Source organism: Sebastes fasciatus, chromosome 18 (genome assembly GCF_043250625.1).
Source record: "Sebastes fasciatus isolate fSebFas1 chromosome 18, fSebFas1.pri, whole genome shotgun sequence".
In the NCBI taxonomy this organism is placed as follows: Eukaryota; Metazoa; Chordata; class Actinopteri; order Perciformes; family Sebastidae; genus Sebastes; species Sebastes fasciatus.
Genome location: NC_133812.1, coordinates 27,858,111 through 27,880,275, shown reverse-complemented (window position 1 = coordinate 27,880,275; position 22,165 = coordinate 27,858,111). Strand labels below are relative to the sequence as shown.

Sequence of the window (22,165 nt, the reverse complement as noted above, 5' to 3'; positions counted from 1 at the left end):
GTCTCCTCGTGGCAAACCGTCATTCTCAAAACTCTGAAAAGGTTCTCTATTTTCGCCGCCCATCCGAGTCCGCATAGTTAGAAAAATTGCCACACGGAACCGCTGTAAAGGGCCATGCGGACACTCGTGACCCTCGCGGAAGCATAAATCACGCTTACGACATAGGCCAAGGATCATATTGAGTTAATGAGATTCCTCACAAGTATAGCAGTAAAAATTGTTTGTACACAAAAGAAAGATTATCAATGTTCAAGCGTCAAAATCTTGGATTTTATTGTTATATGTGAAATTTCCAACTAGTTTAAAAAAATAAAAACCAGACACCAAGACAAATGTAAAATTGTCGAAAAATGACTTTATTAGGGTCGCTGTGATTTCTAGTTTAAAAGAGACACACTGCAATTTTACTGGCTTAGATACCAACCAATGGTTTTGTTTTGGCATTTTGCTTTATAAGGCAAAAACATTCACTCTTTAAGGCCCTTTTTCTTAACACTTAATATTTTAGACTTCAGTAAAGCGTTTCCTTCCCTCGAACCAGACCAAACTAAATGTTACATTTAGACATTCAAACTGTAAAATACAGTCAGTTTATTTGTCCTTCCTCATCTGGTAACATTGAATCTTGAGAAAAGTGACAGTGACAACACTTCGGTTTCACCAGTTGGGACAAACTAAAGACTTAAACTTTCACAAAAGGCACAAAGGCACAGGATGATTTCAGTTACACACTCACACACTATACCCTGAATAACACCACACACACAGACACCTTCTGCTCATCCTAAACTTTAGCTAGCATTCTTGCCGTTCTTCTTCTTCTTTTTCTTCGGTGTTTGCTTCTTGGAGGACTCTGCGTTGGAGGAGGCGGTTGTTTTAGGTGTATTTTTGGAGGGTGTAGCTGACTCAGACTTGGTTGCTGCTTCTTCTGGTGCCTGCACTGGTTCAGCCTGGACCTTCAGGTCTTCCACTGGGACCACTGGTTTGACCTTACCGGCCTTGACCAAGATCTCAGCCTCTGCTGCTTCTGGTTTTGGCTCCGTTGGTGGATTGATCTTGATTTTCTCAGACTCAGATGTCGGCACCGGTTCAGAAGGTTGCTGCTGGATCTCCTCATCTGGTTTGACTGATTGCACCTTGACTTGAGTTTGAACTTTTACTACTTCTGGTTTTGTGTCTGTTGGGATCATTTCAGAAGCGTTCTCCACCGGTGTAGCTGGCGTTTGAACCTCCTCAACTTTATCTGGTTGAGGGAGAACTGATTCTGCTGACTCTGATTTGACTTCTACATGGACAGAAACTGCCTCCTCTTTGACCTGAGTTTTGGTTTTGAACTGGACAAACGCAGCTTCCATCAAGTCTTCTTCGGGGTCCGCATCGTCTTTGCCCTCTTCGTCATTGTCGCCGGTTGTGGCCAACAGGGAGGCGGCAATCTCCTGCAGCTTGGCCTGCTCCTCCCTCAGACGGGACATGTCCTTCGTTAAGACCAGGTCCTCCTTCTGGAGCTCCTGGAGCTCCACAGGGGTCAGCGTGGCAGATTTGTCCTCACTCTCAGGGAGGGGGGTATCATCATCGAGGAGAGCGTTCCCGAAGATCTTTGTTGCGATGTCGGAGTTAGCATTGCGGACTTCCTTGATCTTGACATAGAGGATTGCCCTCTCTCTCTGTAGGGCATTACACAACCTCTCCAGCTTCGTGATCTTCAAGACGAACACGTCGTATTCTTTGTTTTTATCGCATCTCTGGAGAAAATGAGGCGCAAAGAAAGTGAGATATAATGAGAATAAAACTATAGAAAAACATGTTAAAGAGTAATCAGATTATGATCATTCCTTAGGATACTTGGCTGGGATTTTATTAAGACTCAACAAAACCTATGCTACGCTAAGAGCTAGTGACGTAGAATAAAAAATGAGAGGTGTTTTGTTTTGAAGTTATGTTAGTGACGTTTGTCACAATTTTCTGTACATATGTTACGTTGTTTCCGTACGTATTTTACTTAGTTTACGTACTTATTTTAAGGCCAACCATGATGCTTTTCTTAAACCTAATTATGCTGGTACTGCACCTTCATACATGTGTGTAATATTCACGTCTCGGCAAGACAAAACGTGACACTGACACGCTATGCTCTAGTGGACAGGCGGGTCTATTACACGCTTTGGCATGATATCGGGTTGCATCAATATACCTCCTCAATCATGTCAGTCAGAGCCTTGTTGCAGCTCTCGAACCTCGTCTTCCACAGACCTGACTCTTTCTCCATTTGCTTCATCTTCTCTGACATCTGAAAAGAAGGAAGAGTTTTAAAATCACAGACGAATGTGAGCCGCAGGAACTAGAAACATGGACAGACTGGTCCCATTGACAACCACCACTTAGATCTCTACATCACACAGAGGTCACCACCTACATTATCCATCTCCTTCTTGAAACGGACGTAGATTTCGTTGCTTTTGGCGAGCGTCTCCTGAAACTCGTCGAACTTCTGAGCGTAGAGGGTCAGCTGTGGACAGACGGAAACACAAAGGGAGTCAGACTGAAGCACAATCTGGCGAAACATCAACCCCTCACATGTCTGTATCTAAACATTTGCTGCTTCAGGTTAATCATCTTGTTTACTCAAGTTCTGTTTAACTTGAACTGACAGTTAACAAGACCACAATCAATGCAGCTCACTGTGATCTTTCTACAGACGTACATCGGCTCATTATAACGTTACTGTTATGAAATTATAAGATGCAGCACTGCATCGCATTGTTAAAAACCAACGACCTGTCAAAGAGACAAAAACATTATTTATAACAGACAGTAAAGGCACATAAATGTATGTTTAAAGAACCAAAACATGATTTTTGCTCTGAATCTTGGGGGAAACATGAGTTATTGGATAATGACTGCGCCTCTAAGTGATGGATTACTAATCGCATCAGTCATTAATTACGAGCCTTACACTCTGCTGGAGGCCATCAATCATTCACACTTTCACGATTCCAACATAATATTCACTTCAAACTTCACACGAAGAAATAGAGGAAAGATGCAGCTTGATCGTTTGTTAATCATCATTAAGTTCTGATACGAGATAGAATTCATCCTGCTGACATGTTTGTTAAACTGTGCCGCAGCTCCAACGTCTCTCCGCTCATTCAGAACACTTTCAAGTTAATTTTCTTTATCTTGCTGGGAGAGTAAGAAGAAGAGAGAAGTAAGAGAGAAAGAATCAACTAATTCAACCATCAAACCTTTAAATATGGGGGTATAAGGAGGAAAACGTGAGATGTGTCTGGCTTTTAAAACTTAACTGTCAAAGATGTTATCATTAAAACATGAATTGGTATCAATAAATAAACAATCTTTCTGTGTGTAAAAGTTTGTAAATTAACTTGCAGAAATGTTAGACCAACTTTTACCAACTTCAGAAGCAGCATTTTGCTGTTGAACATGTACACATTTTAGTTTTTTTAAAGGTTAATTCCAGTGTTGTTTTAGATATATATCTTTAGATTGAACTTTGAAACTTTGTTTAGAGCTTAATGTTGGAAAATGTACAGAAAATATCAGTTAAATGAATTCATGAAATATGTAACAACAAAAATCCCCGAACTTTCCAAACATTTGTAAAAGATCAGAAGGTCTTCGTTGAGCCTCATGACCCCCAATTTCTGGCTCCAGCCCTCAGTCTATCAGGTAAGTCTCAGGTGTGTGCTACCTGTCCTCGCTGTCAGCATGTTAGTCTTGTCAGTGAAATATTCACCTGTGACTGCATCATAGTCCCCTGTTCTCTGAGTGCTTTAGTCTGCAGTTTCCACTCAGCAGCCGTAACCAGTAACTGGTTAGAAGAGAACAGACGGAGACAAACATTAACACGTTAACATGACGTTTCATTTACCTTCTTCTTCATGGTCAGCTCCTGCTCCTTCATAGCGAAGCATTTCTTTGTTTTGTCAATAGCCTCCCTAAGCAACTACGGCGACAGAGACAATACACAGTCAATCTGAGAATAGCTTAACAATGATGAAATAATCATGGATGTTAATAAACGCTAATTCTTACAAGACTCACAATAAAGCACAAGACACATTTATGAAATATAATGAAGAAAACTTAAATAAAAGTGTAAAAAATCTGTAAAATGTGGAGGATTTAATCTGAAGATTATATATAAAATTATATTTGTATGCTTTTTTTTAAGTTTAGAATTTATTAGGTCATTAAGGTCAAGATCTATGACCCAGTGCATCTTTATTATTCACAAAATGAATCTCTGGGTATAACATCCACTCACGTATTCCTTCTCCCTCTTGTGTTTCTCCTCGGCTTCGGCCAGCTGAGCGTTGCTCTGCTGCAGTTTGGCTTCAGTCAGTTTGTGCTGCAGGTCGCGATGCTTGTTGATCTTCTCCAAACCCTGCAGAGAGAGGAAGAGTGGAAGAGAGCTGTGAGTCTGTAGAGCTGTCCTCTGTGAGCCTGTAGACGGCTTTTAATTTGAAGAATGTGGGCCGCTTTTTAAGGGAAAATCCAACAGATGTCAGACGTCATGCACGCTTGTGAGAGTCTTTATTTTCAGCTCCGCTTACAGGGCTAACAGTGCTAACGTTCGGTTAGCAATGGAGTCCGCTAACGCCAACAAACAACCAGCCTCCACCAGAACTCAGCACTCCGACACCAACTCCACAGAAGCATAAAAAAAACAATGTTATATTTAGTGAAGCCCGTCTGGAAAACAGGAATGGGACCGACGTTGATGAGGAAAACTAGTGTTGTGGAAGTGTGTGTGCACGTGGGAAGTGAGTGGTGAAGCAAGAGAGAGCGAGCGGCGGTGAAACGAGCGAGCAGCGGAGCAGAAGAGAGTTAGTTTAGCTCTGAGAATATCAGCGAATGTTTATTAGAAGTTGCATTTTGTGCAGAAATAAATGCTGCAGCTGAGTGGAGTGACGGCGGTCAACTCCGGAGAGAGTAACATTATCGACTCCGGCCCTGAAGACCAGAACTACGGAGTCTCCACTGTGTCTTCTGACCGCGGTCGGGAGGCTGAAGCAGGAAAAGTTGACACTGGGATCGACATCGATTCATGAAGAGACATTCGTTTTGGTAAGCTAATGTTACTGCCAACCTCAGAAATCGCGAGTTGCGTTAATTTGTTGAAGAAACAAATTTGCACTGATGTGTTATTATCGCGTTAACTTTGACAGCCCTAAACGAGACTTTCTTTATCTTCTTAGTTTCATTTTGATGGCTCATTAAAACGTGTTAAACCCATTAGAGCTTCTGTTATAAATGCTATTAAATCATTAATAAGCATCTCTTCTACCTCTAAATGTTTATAAATGGATTCTCTGCAGCTGAAGGCAAGTGGAAACCCTAAAGCATGTTGACCTTTGACCCCTCACCTCCTCCCTCATCTCACACTGGTTCATGAGACTCTCCAGTCTGTCGGTCAGGTTGCTGTTTTCGTGGCACAGCTTGTCGTTTCGGGTGCTGTGCTGCTCGATCTGGGTCTGGATTTCCGTCAGCATCATCTGGAAGTGGCTGGTGATCTCCGTCCTCTTCTCCTCGTCCTCCCTGCAGCGCTTCAGCGTCTCTTCCTGCAGGGGGGGACAGAGAGGGAGGAGGGATTGACCTTACTGTTCCAGTATCAGTATTTCAAGACTCTTAACACATAGAGTTAGCAGCTGCCGGCTGCCCCTACACACCCTGAGTTCGTCGTAGTGTCCCTGCAGCTCTCTGCACAGAGTCTCCAGTTTGCTGCGAGCGGCGGCGCTGCTGCGTCTCTCCTCTTGCAGCTGCTGCCGCTCGTCCAGCAGGACGGTCAACCTCTGCTGCAGCACACACAGCTTCCTCTCGTCGCCACGCCGCTGGGTCGCCTGCATGAAAACACACACAAGGGGAGAAGCGTGTTGTTAGGGATGTGATTATTATAAAAGGCAACTATTATATGAATTGAATGAAAGATGATGAGTACGCAGGTTTCTGTCTGAGTAGCTTTAGACGAATATAAAACACTTCTCACCAGCTCAGCATATTTCCGGACCACATCCTCCAGTTTCTTCTCTGGAGTAGAGAGCTTCTTCAGACTCTTCATGATGAGACAGACCTCTGCAGAGAGACAAAGACAAACACAAGAAGGACATCGATGACCACTTTGGAAATAATCTTTTTAGTAATGCTTTGAAGTTGGAAGTTTATTTTCTTATAGACAGAGAAATCCAACATCAGAAATAAAAATGTCTCTAATTTTGCCCCCGAAATTCCTTCAAACTCTGCTGTCCAACTTTATTTACCTTTTTCTGAATCACGTGTTTCTTATTTTATTAGTAACTATCTGTTCATGGATTTTTAACTTTTTTGAGACTATTTTTATTTGTTCAAAGTCAAATAACTAAAAATACCTATATGCTCAGTTGAAATGTATTATTTATTATTATTATCATGGCCACGTCTTTTTGTATCACAGAGGGTAGATACATTATTAGATATACCTCTTAGTGTAACACAACACCATTAATGAAAGACTACATCCAGTAGCATTATGGGGAAAGTAAGATGTAGATGTATTAGGACACATTGCCATTCCCAACTCGTCAAATACCGCCACTTGGTCAGCGCCCCTCGGCATAGGAGACCGACGCACGGGGTACCCCTCTAGCGGACCGGGGACGGCGTGTCAAAATATGCTCGTTACATGCATTGTGTCCTTTCAAAATAAACTTCTGTTTTCAAAGGAACCACTTAGGGTTAGGAAACGGTCATGGTTGACGTTAACTTCACTGACTAATGATTCACGTGACAAAATAAGTCAACGTTACTTTTAGTTTCACACGGGACATGAACAGCGGTCTCCTGTTTGAAAGTCTTGTGTTTGTTTGACTCATCCCCCTCCCCTCCACCTCCTCTCCCTTCCGCCCTGAACAGACTCTCATGCTATTAATACTACGTCACTTGCTCCGACTGTCGAATAACGCCACGAGTGGGTTTACATTGGAGTTGGAGCCCCGGTTCGTCACATACTGTTGCTAAAGGGTGCCTCAGTGCTTTGGTTTCTGATGTCGAAGGGCGCTGTAATTGACGAGTTGGGAGTGAGAACGGGTTGATTAGGGAGTAAAAGCAGGATATCTTGATATATTTTTTTTTAACATTTGTCCCATGTCCTCCAACTTTATGGAAATGCACAACTGAATGAAATTAATGTCACTTTAACCATAATGACAGCAGATCAAACATCAGCATCAGTCCTTCCTCACCTGTCTCCATGGCAACCGGGATGTCATCTTTAGGTTCCTTCTTCATCTTCTCCGTATCTGCCTCCATCATACTCTGGTACATTCAAAACAATATGAAACTTTGTTTACAATCAGACATTAACATTTATCAGCAGAAGCTACTGTAGAAATTAATTTGTTTTTATGTGTTTTATGTCAGTTTGACGTCACCTGACTCACCTGGTTGTCCAGCAGGTCGGCTGCAGAGCCGTGGGTGCTGATGATGTCCTCCAGACGTCTCCTGAACACCTCCATGGGATCGGAGGAGGAGGAAGCTGCAGGAGGAGCTGCCACCTCACCTGTAGTGCTCTCAGCGCCTCCATCAGGCTGGGGGGGCGCCAACACCTTGGCTGCTTTCACCGACGTCTCCATCCTCAGAGTGCTATAGGGTCAATGGACACAGAGGGGATATTTATAGAGAGTCATTCCTCCAAATGGATGTAAACTGGCACCATTTCAGGTCAAACGTTATTAAATATGGTCTTTACTTTAGTCAGTCTTGTGTTGGTTGTACTGACTGAAACAGATGCGATGCTACTGAATCCCAGCCACATACTTTCCAGTGGTCAACGTCTGTATTTAACTAAATATCGGTCGGATAAATCCTCCGATGAATGGTTTGATTCGGCGTGACAAACCGGTGGGTTTTGATGTGACAGATCTCTGCGGTCTGTCAGCAGTCTGTCAGGTTATTAATGGAACACAGATCATAAACGGAGGAAGATAATAAGCCGCTGAACCTCCGGCGGCGCCGCTCGCCGCTCGCCTCCCAACAGCTGCTCTGATTTAAAGCACCCAGCTTCTGCTTCGACAAACTAATCTGATGTTGGGATTCACCAGCTACTGTGAGGGAAGCTTCACTCTTAGGAAGATGGGTTCCAACAGGGTTCTACCCAGAACCATTTGCTTCTGAAGAAAGGTTTTTGAAGAAAGTTTTTTTTTTCAAGCGTTCTTTGTAAGACTTTCCTTTCTGGAAGAAAGAGGAGGAAAAAGGGGATTGTTGAAAGCTTGGGTGTTAAAAGATCCTCCCAGCCACACCCCCAAACACTGTGACTGTGAACCCTGATTATTGTGGGTTTTACTGCACCACATCAGACCCGGACCCAATGAATCTCTTGAGTCTCAAGGCTGCTGTATGTGGTTCCCATGGCCCCAGGCTAACCTATTCAACTCCAACCAGGGTTAGGGTGGAGCATGATCTATGAGATATAAAATGTAGTGCGGCCCCTTCTTAGTGGATTAGTTGACGAATGCGCTAGTTCACACTACACCACTTTAGCCCTGATTCCCCCCATTAATGGTGCGTTTCATACCTAAAGGATGCCTTAAGTGTTGGTATCGAAACGCAGACGGCCGTGACAGCGTCGGTATTTGATGCAGTGGGAATGAGAACGGGCTTTTACGTTGTGATTCTTTTCGGAGAAACTCAGTTTCACAGATCTGTCGATTAAATCAACTAATTGATTTAAACTAATCAATTAGACGACAAATGTGTTAGTCCACTAAGAATTGATTTGGTTAACATCCCTAATAAAAGGTAATACTTGTGCAACTTGTGCAAAATGCTGCTGCTTGCTTTTTAACCAACACTTCCAGACGTGAACACATTACCACCGTACTTTACTCACTACATTGGCTTCCAGTTGGCTTTAGAATCGATTTGACGCTCCTGATGTTTGTTTTTAAAGCCGTTAACGGCCTCGCCCCGCCTTATTTGTCCGAGATATTAACTCTGCGTGAGCATAACGGGGCTTTGCCGTCATCTGTTCAACTTTTTTTAGAAGTCCGAAGGTCGAGTTATAAGCTGTTTGGTGATCGCTGCTCCTAAACTCTGGAACAAGTTCCCCCCTGATATTCGCACCATCACTGACCGAGTACTTTTTAAATCCAAGCTCAAGACTTTTTTATTTAGATTGGCTTTTAATATCTAGTAGCGCTGTGACATTTTGCTTTTTATGTACCTTTTTATGATTTTATGATGTTATGTTTTCTCCTGTTATTTCTTAATGTTAATGTGAAGCACTTTGGGGACCGTTTGTTGTTGTAAAGAGCTATACAAACAAATGTTGATTGATTGATTGATATTATTATATTCACAGTAGGGGGTTCCAGGTGGAACCTTTCACAAATGGTTCTATGTTTAACCCTTTGTGTTTGGTTTGAGGTAGAACCCTCTGAAAGGGGGAACCTTTATCAAAGGTTAGCACCTTTATCTCTAAGAGTGTTTGACTAATGTTCAATTGTTCTATTTAACATTTACATGCTTCCAATTGGCCACATTATACAAAACAACATCTGAAGCTCAGAGAGGTTTAGACATTTAATCTTGTTTTTCACGTGTGTGTCCAGTGTGTCTCTCTCTGTGTGTATGTGTGTGTGTGTGTGTGTGTGTGTGTGTGTCCAGTGTGTCTCTCTCTCTCTGTGTGTATGTGTGTGTGTGTGTGTGTGTGTGTGTCCAGTGTGTGTTTGTCCTCACATTTCTATCACAACATGACGGCTGCCATCGTTATTGTATCTGCTGAGTTATAATTAGCCGTCTGAGCCATCCAGCCCCCGACTCCGTCACACACACACACACACACACACACACACACACACACACATGAACACACACTCCAGACCACACCTGTTATAGTCTCGTCTATTCTGAGAGCGTCCAAATATGGTCAAACTCACACACACACACACACACATACGATAGGAAACACGGGGATCTGTGTGTGTTTATGTAACTCAAAGTCTGTTTACCTGCTTTATGTCGTAGCCGACCACCCCTCCATCGGAAAAAATAAAAATCCTGCTGTAATGACCCCCCAACGCCCCCCCAAAGAAAAACCAGGCTCCACCCACATCGTTACGCAACCAATCACAGCCCCTCCTCTCAACGTCACCCACATCAAAATAAACAACTTTACTAGTATTTTTACCTCATGAATATATTCTATAAACATGTGTTCAAACCTAACTTATAACCAGCAGGACGTGGACAAAATAAGAGAAACACCACGTGAAAAGGAGCTTTTAATGAACACAAGTCACATTAAGCTAAAAGCTAAGTTAAAAATGTATCTACAAAAGCATTCTGGGTTTAGTTCCTTCTTACTTGTCTTCTCTTTTAAAAAGGAAAAATCATAATCTTCGTTCTATGGACATTTTGCAATTTGTTGTTCCCAAAGTACGGACTGAATTAGGAAAGAAAGCTTTTAGGTTTTCGGCACCTACTGCTTGGAATAATGTACAATCTGATCTTCACCTTCAAAACTTAGTTACCTTGAATGAGTTTAAAGCTTCTGGTGAAATCGCTGCAGACCAGGTTGTCTGTGTGTTTTGTATGAGCAAGTTTTAATGTTGTTAATTTACGTGTTGTCTGTTACTTTCACTAGAACTGTCTTGCTGCTATCTTGGCCAGGTCTCCCTTGTAAAAGAGATCTTTGATCTCAATGGGACTAACCTGGTTAAATAAAGGGAAAAAAAGGTTTTTATGTTGTTTTCAGGTAAAATGTTCGTCCAAAATTAAACTATAAAATCGACAGGATGTAAGAAAAGCCACCTTGTTGTTGTTTTGTTGACCCAACTGTTGTTAATGTTGGAGTTTATATATCTATATTTAAGAGGAAACCCAAGAGTTGGAGAATGTTTTTCCACACATAAATATATATAACCCTCGGAATGAGGTTTTTATGTAAATATTTTATATCCATTTTGTCGCTTTCTATATCCGACTGATGCCGTACTTTTGCTTCCAAAGCACCAGTTATAGAAAGAACATTATACGTTATAGTCAAGATGAGCAGCGATAACAGACAACAAGAACAGAAATGAACGTGTCACAAGAAAAAATAAAGCTGCTACTGTTTGTGGAATTAATGTGAGTTGTTTTTTCAGCAAAACGACGCAACCACCAAAACAGCACAAAAGAGGCCGAAAGGTCACAAAATGTTGAAGTAGCAAAGTAAAAGTATGAAGCTTAGAGACGGCAATAAAAGACACTTTACATTCCACTAAATATCTAAGAAATAAAACAGGTCAAACATCTTTATGACACATTTTCCTCTCAGCTTCCTGCCACAATCGGCTCCATACAGTATCATCAAACTTGGAAAAAATATTGCCTTTAAATGTATCTTAATGTAACTTTGTAATGTGACTGAAGGTTTTGAGATGGTGACAGATTATTTCAGTGTGACGTGTCAGAATATTTAGACTAACAGTGACGGTGACAAAGCAACTCGCCGTGTCATGGCAGCCATTATGGAGCCCTTCATGTGTTTGTCCCGTTTTAATACATCATATTAACATTATACAGTATTAGTAGAGTAGCATATAACTATCACTAAACCACCAGCAGGTCACTTTTAACACCTATAACGAATAAAAACATATTTTTATCCAAACAAATCTACTTGACGAAGACGCTCAAAATACATGTAGCAGCAATGACTCTTCTGTTGTTGAATTTACATGAACCCAACATGAAACAGAGTCTTTACTGAAACAGAGGTACAGAAAGAACAGAGTCTTACCAGGATCAGTGGAGTGAAGGAGAGGAGGTGAAGAAGAGACAGAATGAGGCAGAGGAAGGAGAGAGGAGGAGGAGGAGGAGGAGGAGGAAGAGGAGGAAGAGGAGGAGGAGGAGGGTCCTGCTGACCGGCCCAACGACAGCTGACCCCCGAAATAACCTGAGAGACTCAGCTCACACTCTGAGGACACATGAGGGTGTGTGTGTGTGTGTGTGTGTGTGTGTGTGTGTGTGTGTGTGTTTGTGTGTGTGTGTGTGTGTGTGTGTGTGTGTGTGTGTGTGTGTGTGTGGGGGGGGGCTTCATACAGGAAAACTTCCTGACTAACATGTGAAAACGTCTGGTTGAGCTGCAGCTTTAATAAAGATAGAAATAGGATCTATAGGTTTCGTCTATCTAACATTCTTCCACAGTATAAACCAGGACGCCGGCCAGGACGGTATCATATATCATATATACAGTAGGCCTATCCATAGTAGTAGGCAGCCTGGTCGCACTAAATGTGAATGAATGACACGTTAATTTGCATTTAACGAGCAATAAGAACGGCGATCTAGCTTTTGCTGTGTGTATACTCACACACCTCACGTGCATTTAGCTCTGAGAATATCTAGTGAATGTTCAGTGGACGTTTGTGCAGAAATAACTGCTGCAGCTCCTCCAGACCAACAGAGGTTTCCCGTGTCTTGTGAAGTGACGGGGCTCTGCAGAGAGAAACGTTATCGTCTCCGACCAAAACTCCGGCGTCTCCCCCGTTCCCTCCGGCCGCGGTCGGGAGGCTGAGGCAGGAAAAGCCAACACTAGGATCAGCATTGATTCATGGAGAGACCTTGGTCTGATCAGCTAACATTACTGCCAAGCAGCTGAAATATAGAGTGATATTGTGCTTTTAGCTGACGTGTGTCTCCTCACTGTGTTGAGCGATGCTCCTTCATGTCTATGTAGAGCGAGCACAAGCGCCAGCAACAGGACGCTGACTTTCGTTGATTTAACGGCCACAGGTGTCGCTGTTAACAAGACATTTATGATTCTTACAAACAGTCCCTTTAATACATGACGTAAAATAAAACATCTTCTGCTGCTGTTATTTAAAAATCAACCTCTCTTCGATTTTCTATTCATGCCCTCATCTTTCACACAGCTTACATGACTGAATGGACTGATGCGTTACATTCATAAAAACATAATTTTTTAGCTAATTTTACCCCGTTGTGTCATTGAAACTGAGCAGGAGTGAGAGGGAAAGATACGAGGAAAACTAAACACAGCCAGTTATTTCTCAGAGTGCAGCTCATCATCTCATCTAATACAGAGCTGAATCAAATTAATCAGTCAATCGTCCACAAAATAATTGGCAGCTATTTAGATAATAAATTTATAATTTCAGTAATTTTTCAAGCAAATAAGCCAAACTTTTGCTGATTCCACTTTCTAAAATGTGAGAATTTTCTGCTTTTCTATGTCATAAATCACTGTAAGTGTATTGTCTTTGTCTTTGTTATTAGCTCAGTGGCTCATAGAATCGTTTTTAAATGGTGTAGTCTAACTTTAGTCTACCATTAATCTACCTTCAGTCCACCTGTTTCCCTGCTGCATTCTGATTGGTCAAGTACTGGTGTCGTCATCGTCATCAACCTCTTGTTGGCAGAAGTTAGTACTTCTGTTTAGGAAGAAAGTTACTGCGGTCTCCATGAACACGTGGATTACTGTGAGATTCAGCAGCCGGATATTTCTCGCTACAATCCAAACCTCTGGTGAGAAAATGCCATATTTAAGTTGAGTCGTTCTCCAGGAACAAGATGGTGAAGTGTGTTAGCTCGTCAGAGAAGATGTTTGTTTGTTATCATCCGGAGGAGATGTTATAAGGAATACCTGCAGGAACTAGCAGGCTGTCAGCATCTCAAGCATCTCTCTGAGAGGATTACAACACATGAAGCAGCAGGACGACGAGGTGGAACTGTGCGTCAAAAGTGACAGCAGGTACAAACTGTGAATTCAGCATAACAGCAGCAAATAGAGAGTGATTAAATAATAATATGTTCTTCTCTTTCAGGTTCTGATTAAAGAGCAACACATCCAACATCCTCACAATGAAACTCTGTGAGTACCTGTTTATGTTTGGTGTCTCTACTGCTATAATTCAAATGTTAAGAAGCGTAAAACCACTCCTCCTCCTCCTCTTCCTCCCCGTGACTTCCTCCTCCTCCTCCTCCTCCTCCTCCTCGTCCTCCTCCTCCTCCCTGTGACTTCCTCCTCCTCCTCCTCCTCCTCCTCCTCGTCCTCCTCCTCCTCCTCCTCCTCGTCCTCCTCCTCCTCCCTGTGACTTCCTCCTCCTCCTCCTCCTCCTCCTCCTCCTCCTCCTCCTCCTCCTCCTCCTCCTCCTCCTCCTCCCTGTGACTTCCTCCTCCTCCTCCTCCTCCTCCCCGTGACTTCCTCCTCCTCCTCCCCGTGACTTCCTCCTCCTCCTCCTCCTCCTCCTCCTCCTCCCTTTGACTTTCTCCTCCGTTACCCTCCTCGCCTCATCTCACTCTCGTCGCCACGGTAACAGTGATGGAGATAAATGACAAATGTTTGCTGCTGTAACAGAAACTTACTAGATGATTAATTCGGTCCGGCATTATCATTATCCTCATCCAGCCACTCAGCTGGTATGTGTGTGTGTGTGTGTGTGTATGTGTGTGTGTGTGTGTATGTGTGTGTGTGTGTGTGTGTGACCTCTGGGCAGCTGTCTGCTGGTAAATTTACTTTTTTTCCTAAATTTGAAATGATTTATGAGACACTAGACTCTCACTTGTACATTATACTTGTAATTACACACACAATGTAACTGCAGATCTGTATTCTGTGGTATTCTACGACTCTGTAGTCGGTTTTCTTTGTCATAAGTTTGAGTAGAGAACATTTTGAGTTCTTGACATTGTCGTCACATGTTGATGTGGGCGACTCCTCTGGTTGCTAAAAGAAGTCTGGTTGTATAGAAGTCTATGAGAAAATGAGTCTACTTCTCTCTTGATTTATTACCTCAGTAAACATTGTAAACATGAGTTTATGGTCTCAATCGCTAGTTTCAAGTCTTCTTCAATACAGCATGATGTTCATTTGGTAAATGATGGTCCCATTTAGAGTTTCAGATTTAGTGGAGGATCCTGAAGGGTTTGGAAAAAGGTTTTGTAACAGTCAAATGTTCGAGTCAGCAGAGAAACATTTAAACAGGCTAATGAAAGATGAGATAGACTGGTGCATATGGTCGTCTTTCACACATCCACACTCAGATTGTAACTCTGGCGAGGTTCCAGACTCCAGACCGTGACGTGTGATGAGCTAGCAGGTGGTCGGGATGCCGGCTCTGCTGGTGCGCTGATTTATGCAGCCGTCAAGTATCTGTCTGTGTGTGTGTGTGTGTGTGTGTGTGTGTGTGTGCGTGTGGCGACGGCCACCCCGAGGTTACATCTGCATCAAGAGGCATTAGTAATTCCTCCCTCCAGTAATTAGTCCTGTCAGCTGCAATCAAAAACTCTAATAAGGCCAGAAAACAGCAAGAAGATGATTCACAAGCATGAAGCTGTGGACGTCAAACCCCCAGCGGACTGCAGATCATCTCTACACTACTTCATGTTAGGGAAATATGATGGAAATACAGACGTCCCTGGTCCCAGGAGGATGTATCCTCATGACTTTGATCCACTTTCCCTCTAGACCAGGGGTCGGCAACCTGCAGCTCCGGAGCCACATGAGGCTCTTCAGCTCCTCTCCAGAGGCTCCCTGTGGATTATTATAAAACATTAGTGGAAATGAATAACTGTTTTATGTTTACATTTTAATTTTAATTTATCGTTGTTGTAGGTCTATGGTACGACGGTACGACGGAGTATTAGAGCCACACAGGAAAAAAATAAATCGGAGATTTCGAGAATAAAGTCGTAATATTATGTGAATAAAGTCATAATAATATAGAGTAGTAATTTTCCGTGTTATTTTCTCGTAAAGTTATGACTTTATTCTCGTAATATTAAGAATTTTTTTTTTTGTAAAGTTATGACTTTATTCTCGTAATATTAAGATTTTTTTTTTTGTAAAGTTATGACTTTATTCTCGCAATATTACGACTTTTTTCATGTAAAATTATGACTTTATTTTCTCGTAATATTACGACTTTTTTCCACGTAAAGTTATGACTTTATTTTCTCGTAATATTACGACTTTATTTTCACGTAAAGTTATGACTTTATTCTCGTAACATTACGACTTTTTTTCTCGTAATATTACGACTTTATTCTTTAAATCTCAGATGTTTTCTCCCTCAATGTGGCCCTAATGCTCCGTAGTACATTGTCTCTTTGGCCCTCACTGCATTAGACTTATATACTGTATACTTCAGACAGATTTTTTTTGTTTGCCTAAAATGGCTCTTTTGATAGTAAAGGTTGCCGCCCCCTGCTCTAGCGCCACCAAGAGGTTGACATTTGTGATTCAGAGTGAAACGTCCCAGAAAAGAAAGAGACAAACATTCTGGTAGAGAGTGTTCATGTGAGCTCAAAACTGTAAATCTGTGAACACAGAAACAAGTTTGTAAAAAGCAGACGATGCGTTTTTACCTCCAACATTCCTCTGTGCTTAATGAGATTTCAGGGATGAAATGAGCGTGACAGGTTGTTAAATTCAGCGGCTATGAGGTTTTAGTGTTTTCTAATTTTCAAGTCAATCAGTATGCTAATGAGTCGGCTCTCAGTAAACACAGTAAACACTCAGCTGGAGGAAACAGGAAGTCGCTGCTGGCCTGCAGGACGAGGTTTGGAGTTGTTTGGAACACGTCTCTGATTTGTTTCAGATGGTTTGTTGTTTTGTGTTTTCCTGGTTGGAGAGACAGTCAACCAGTCAGCCACATTTCTATAATGTGTCTGGTGCAAAACCGGAACAAAGCAATGATCTGAGGTCAAATAAAAAAATGACTCAATAGAAAAATAAAATATCATTAAATGTAGCAAAAAATATATTAATAATAAATGTAGTCATTAATGAATTGATAAAATGTGACATAAATTGATATTTCTGTTTTAATTTGCTTCTTTATTTATTTATCTTTGTATTAATTCCCTTATTTATTTACTCTTATTTTTATTTTTCCCTTTAATTACTTTTTGTATTTATTTTTAAATTGATTTATTTACTTTTGCATTTTTTTATTTTATATTTAATATAAATGTATTTATTTATGACCCAATCATGACATTATTTATTGCTTTTTTATTTTGGCAGATGTTGGCAATTGTAGAGATAGATGGTTTTCACTGGATGTTGACAATATGTTAATAGTCTAATTATGGGCCAAAGAAGAAGGAGTTTATTAAATATGTAATTAGTATAAAACTGGTGCTGATGAGTGATCATGTTTCAGGGAGGAGGTAAATCAGCAGGACTAAAGTGTAAAAAGTAAATGGACCAACAGCGCCCTCTTATGTACATACAATAGAATAACAAGTGACAGCACGGATGATGTGATGTCTAACATCTGACTCACATTTAAATGATTCAAAACTAATACAGGACCACATAACTATTCCATAAATTGTGTCTCACTGTAAAGCTGAGACTCTTGTGGATCCAATGAGCCCAACTGTATTCATGTGTGATGATGTTAGTCCCCATAGGAGACATTTAATTGACCTCACTGTATAAAATGACCTGTGGTGACCTCTAGGATAATCACAGCCTCATGAAACTTTACAGCCACAAACTAGAGACCTAGAGCATTCAGAGGATGGATGGATCAAACTAGAGACCTAGAGCATTCAGAGGATGGATGGATCAGACTACAGACCTAGAGCATTCAGAGGATGGATGGATCAGACTAGAGACCTAGAGCATTCAGAGGATGGATGGATCAGACTAGAGACCTAGAGCATTCAGAGGATGGATGGATCAAACTAGAGACCTAGAGCATTCAGAGGATGGATGGATCAGACTAGAGACCTAGAGCATTCAGAGGATGGATGGATCAGACTAGAGACCTAGAGCATTCAGAGGATGGATGGATGGATCAGACTAGAGACCTAGAGCATTCAGAGGATGTGCACCACCACATACACTACTTGTTTACTTCCTTTATTTTGACAGTTATGCACCAAAACACTGATCTGTCTCTTGTTTGTGAAAACCTACTTGGCAATAAACCCGATTCTGATAGAGTTACTAATAATATATTAATACAGTAGTCATGGAAACAGAAGTTGACATTATAGAGTTAGTCTTACTTCCAATGAAAATGATTACAAGTAGTCGTACTACCACCACAACTGTCAAGTCAAACTGAAGTTTCGGAAAATTAAGATTTATAAATATTAATAAATAGAAATTAATAAATTAATAAATAGAAAAATAGAAAATAAATAAATCAGAAAGTAATTTGTAAATTAATAAGTCCAGTAGCAAAACTGAGTGCTCAGTGAGTAAAGCAGAGGGAGGGAAGTCATTAATCAAACTACGCCCGGAGTTTATAAAAGCAACACTCCTCAGTGTCACAGCGAAAAGGGTCCTGAAAATATAGCAGAGCGCTAACTAGCAGGGCTTTCATTCAAACCAGCGCTGCAATCTGCAGTAAAACTATGCGAAAAGAACATCTACAAAGTGTGAGAGGCAGCCGGTGAGGATACTGAATCACTTTGAGAGACTGTTTTTCTGGCGGAGATCGCTGTTGCTGGTGTTTTAGTCCGTCTGTTTGTGCCGGTGGTTGACTTTGTTTGTGGCGGATCGTTTGTTTGGTGCTGCCGATTGTTTGTTTTGAGTGTCCGGTGGATGATGCGGTGAGAGGCACGGTGAATTGTGGGGGCTTATGGGAAATGTAGTTTAGGATTGCTACGTGATTTGATATGAACTCAAAAGTAATTATAAAATATAAGATACTGTGTGTGTGTGTGTGTGTGTGTGTGTGTGTATATATGTATATATATGTATATATACATATATATGTATATATATGTATATATACATATATATGTATATATACATATATGTATGTGTATATATATATTACCGTTATGTTAAGGCTTATTTGTATTTGACATGAGACATTTAATGGGAGTGTGTGTATTAACTTAAATAAGGAGTAATGAATTTTGCATAGTCTCTCTTTGTTCTTATTTATACTTATTTGGTAATAATGTGAATATTTTATTTTCTGTATTTTTTCTATTTGAAAGGTTTTTCACCTCACGCCTAACGCCTAACGCCTAACGCCTAACGCCTAACGCCTAACGGCTAACGCCTAACGCCTAACGCCTAACGGCTAACGCCTAATCACTAAATGGAATGGATAATAATTCCAAAGTGAAATGAACCTGCAACTCAACCTAAAAAATAAAGGAGAGAAAACGGAAAAGCTGTTTCATTGAGTGGATTCCAGTTAAAATCTTACAGTGGATGTTTCAGTCTCTTTCAAGTTTGGACACTGCACATATTTAAACAATAACTTGACAACATCACTGATGACGGTAATGTCATCTATACTGTACATCCACATACAGTTCTACCATCGTGGTGGTATGAGGTGTGTTCTGGTGACCAGCTGGTGGCAGCAGTGAGCCGTCAGACTGCTTCACTGATACAATCCAGTCACATGTTCACCTGCAGGAGTGTGTCTCTGTTTGACCCTCCTGCTCTCTGTGCTTCTCTTTATATAGTCTGTAAAGAGGAAGCTGAATGTTTAAACTATTAATAAAAGACTCGTATGATCTGTATACATCCGTCACCAAATAAACACCAACAGAAACAAAAGTATTGATGTTCTCCAGAGATTGTAACAGAATAATAAAAATAATAATATTAATATTAATAATAATAATAATAATGAATTTAATTTATATAGTACACTTTAAAATACAGAGAAATCTCAAGGTGCTTCACAGCGAGGGCAAAACAATCAACGTTAAGACAACTTACACAAGAACCATACGATTAAAAACGTCAAAATAGGACAAATAAAATGAGTCAAATGACTTCCTGACGTTAGTTAAAAGCAGCTAAAATACTATGAAATCATAGTGATTATAAAACCCTATAGGAGGAAACTAAAAGGAACAGGTGAGTTTTACGGTGAGGAGGTTGGAGTTTCCAGACCTGAGTGTCCGGGGTGAGGATTGAGGGGTGAGGAGCTCCTGCAGGTCGGATGGGACCGGTACAGTTTATTACCTTGAAGACCAGGAGGAGTATCTCGTAGATGATCCGATGGTTTATTGGGAGCCAGTGAAGAGATAGAGGAGGACTGCGGTGATGTGCTGTGATTTACGAGTTCTGGCGAGGATCCGGGCGGTGCTGTTTTGGACATGTTGTAGTCTGTGGATAGTTTTGTTTGGGAGAGAATTGCAGTAGTCGACGCGTGAGCTGATGAAGGCGTGAACCGACGTTTCTGCATCACGTTTGCTCGGTGAGAGTCTCAGTCGTGAAATGTTCCTCGGGTGGAAGAATGAGGTTTGGCAGACAGATTTGATGTGTTTGATGAGTCCAGCTTGAAACCTAGGTTTGTGACGAGTGAAGAGAGAAGGATGGGATGACCGTTGATGCTGATGTGGGTAATACCAGCCTTTTTTTGTTGTCTGATGGGCATGGCCAGTGAGAATGGCTTCTGACTTGCCGCCATTTAGCTGCAGGGAGTTGTTGCTTATACAGTGATGGATGTCATCCAGGCATGTAGAAGCCCGGGATAGTGCAAAGTGTCTATAGTACGCACAAGGACCACCCGCCTGCTTAGAGGTATTGTTTGACACTGAAGAAAACTTAAAAACATGATTATTCTTGGGGAAGTTATGAGGAGCTTTTTTCAGATTTCTAAGGTTATTTGTGATGCATATCAGAGATCATTATATCCTGTAAGTCAAACTGAATCTAAAAATATCTGCATAAACAAATTGAGGAGTTCTCGGCACTAAAGGGTTAACATGGACACGGAGAGGGACGGAGCGAGAACCAACAGAAGAAATGAAGTGAACTTGTTCCAGATGAAATAAGGACACTAGAGGAAATGAGTGATGATGGAGAGAGACTGAGGACATGTGGTCCGTAGAGGACCGAGCCAGGCCCATCTCATCAGCAGTAATATACCATCTGACCCATCCAGCGGTTTGATTAAGGGGCCGTTTTGCAGAAGCAATCAAAGAAAAGCAACAGTAGGGACGTTCCTCCATCACTCCGCTGACTTCACTCCACTGATGGATTATATAAGCGTCGCCCGTTTGGTCCACACTTTTCATCTGAAGCCGTTTCCAGAAACAATCAGGAGAAGTCGGTCCAACCCTGGAGCACTTTGTGTCTTAATCCAGTGAGGATTCAACAAGTAACTTCAGAGACTTTGATTGGCAGCAGGGTCTGAAATGAACTTTTTTCACTTCCCGCCACTGTGGCAGACAAGGATTTGTTTTATCTGCCACTTTTGAAATCTCTTCGCTAAATGAAGGAATAACATTTCAGATCTGATGTCATTCAATGTTCGATATATTTTACACAAAACACATTATATACATGGTAAATTACAGTGTTTGAATTACACCATAATATAATAATAACTCAATGGCACCACCTGTTGAGTTCAACACAGATTTGTTGTTCTCAGTGTCGCATTATCAGGGAAAAAATATGGTGCGTCCCCTCAGGTTTAGTAGCGCCATGCTGTTGAGCCCTTTTTTTATTCTCAACCGTGTCTCCGGTCCCAGACAAACTGAAACATGATACAGCATGCAAATGCGTCACTGTGCAGCGTAACTGTTGGAAAGCATCAATAAGAGGAATCGATAGTCACGGAGGCATGAGATGCCGAGGAATCGGACAACTAGGAACACGTTCTTAACGGGAACTGGTTCTCTATTCCCATCACTAGTTTTCTGCCAAAGTGGCGGATGACCCGACGATTTTATCCGCCACTGCCAACAATTTACCCGCATTTTGCGCATGGCGGGTGCTAATTTCAGACCCTGATTGGCAGCCAGGAAACATCACCAAGAGAGGTTGTTAAAGGGTTTAACAATCATTGAGTGGGTGGGAAGGTGGGGAGGTGGATGGGTCCAATAAACACAGGTCTTTCATCCAGGAGAGCACTGTTCACGTCCATGTATGTGTGTGACCCTTCAGCCTTTACATCTACTGTGTCTACTTAAGATCTGTCTGGATCAGTCTGACGGAGCTGAGTGACTCATCTGTTTGCACATGTAAATAGATTTACTCCACCCGCGTCCTGCATGTTTCCTCTGAACACCTTGTTTATATGTAAATAACACAGCACATGAAGCACATCATAATTGGACTGTAATGTTATTCAGGACGGTAGAAACTGGAAGACAAAGAAGAAGGAGGGCCGGCTGAGGTCGGAACACATCCTCTCTGCTACGCTTCTTTAAAAGCAGG

General features: G+C 41.5%; 1 protein-coding gene and 1 long non-coding RNA gene across 5 annotated transcripts in view; one reads left to right on the top strand and one right to left on the bottom strand.

Annotated features, from left to right (window-relative positions):
* Positions 1-335: 335 nt before the first annotated feature.
* Positions 336-11,932, bottom strand: txlnba (taxilin beta a). 3 transcript variants are annotated; one of them, XR_012591511.1, is made up of 12 exons: positions 11,783-11,932; positions 7,440-7,641; positions 7,242-7,314; positions 6,011-6,096; positions 5,694-5,864; positions 5,391-5,585; positions 4,289-4,408; positions 3,758-3,832; positions 2,414-2,506; positions 2,192-2,287; positions 651-1,742; positions 336-573 (listed from the first exon to the last, which is right to left on the bottom strand). XR_012591511.1 is itself a non-coding variant. In XM_074616656.1 (11 exons), the coding sequence occupies exons 2-11, from the start codon at positions 7,629-7,631 to the stop codon at positions 792-794; spliced, it is 2,052 nt and encodes a 683-aa protein (XP_074472757.1). In that variant the 5' UTR covers positions 7,632-7,641; positions 11,783-11,932; the 3' UTR covers positions 336-791. The 3 variants fall into 3 exon arrangements, 2 of the variants coding, with proteins under 2 accessions (XP_074472757.1, XP_074472756.1); XM_074616656.1 differs by lacking the exon at positions 3,758-3,832 and adding an exon at positions 3,893-3,967 and having other exon boundaries at positions 336-1,742; XM_074616655.1 differs by having other exon boundaries at positions 336-1,742.
* Positions 11,933-13,350: 1,418 nt separating this feature from the next.
* LOC141756689 (uncharacterized) overlaps positions 13,351-22,165 on the top strand; it is an 82,149-nt gene continuing 73,334 nt past the window's right edge. For both annotated transcript variants that reach the window (XR_012591513.1, XR_012591512.1), the window contains exons 1-2: positions 13,351-13,756; positions 13,830-13,876. This is a non-coding gene — a long non-coding RNA (uncharacterized LOC141756689). The remainder of the gene's footprint in view (positions 13,757-13,829; positions 13,877-22,165) is intronic.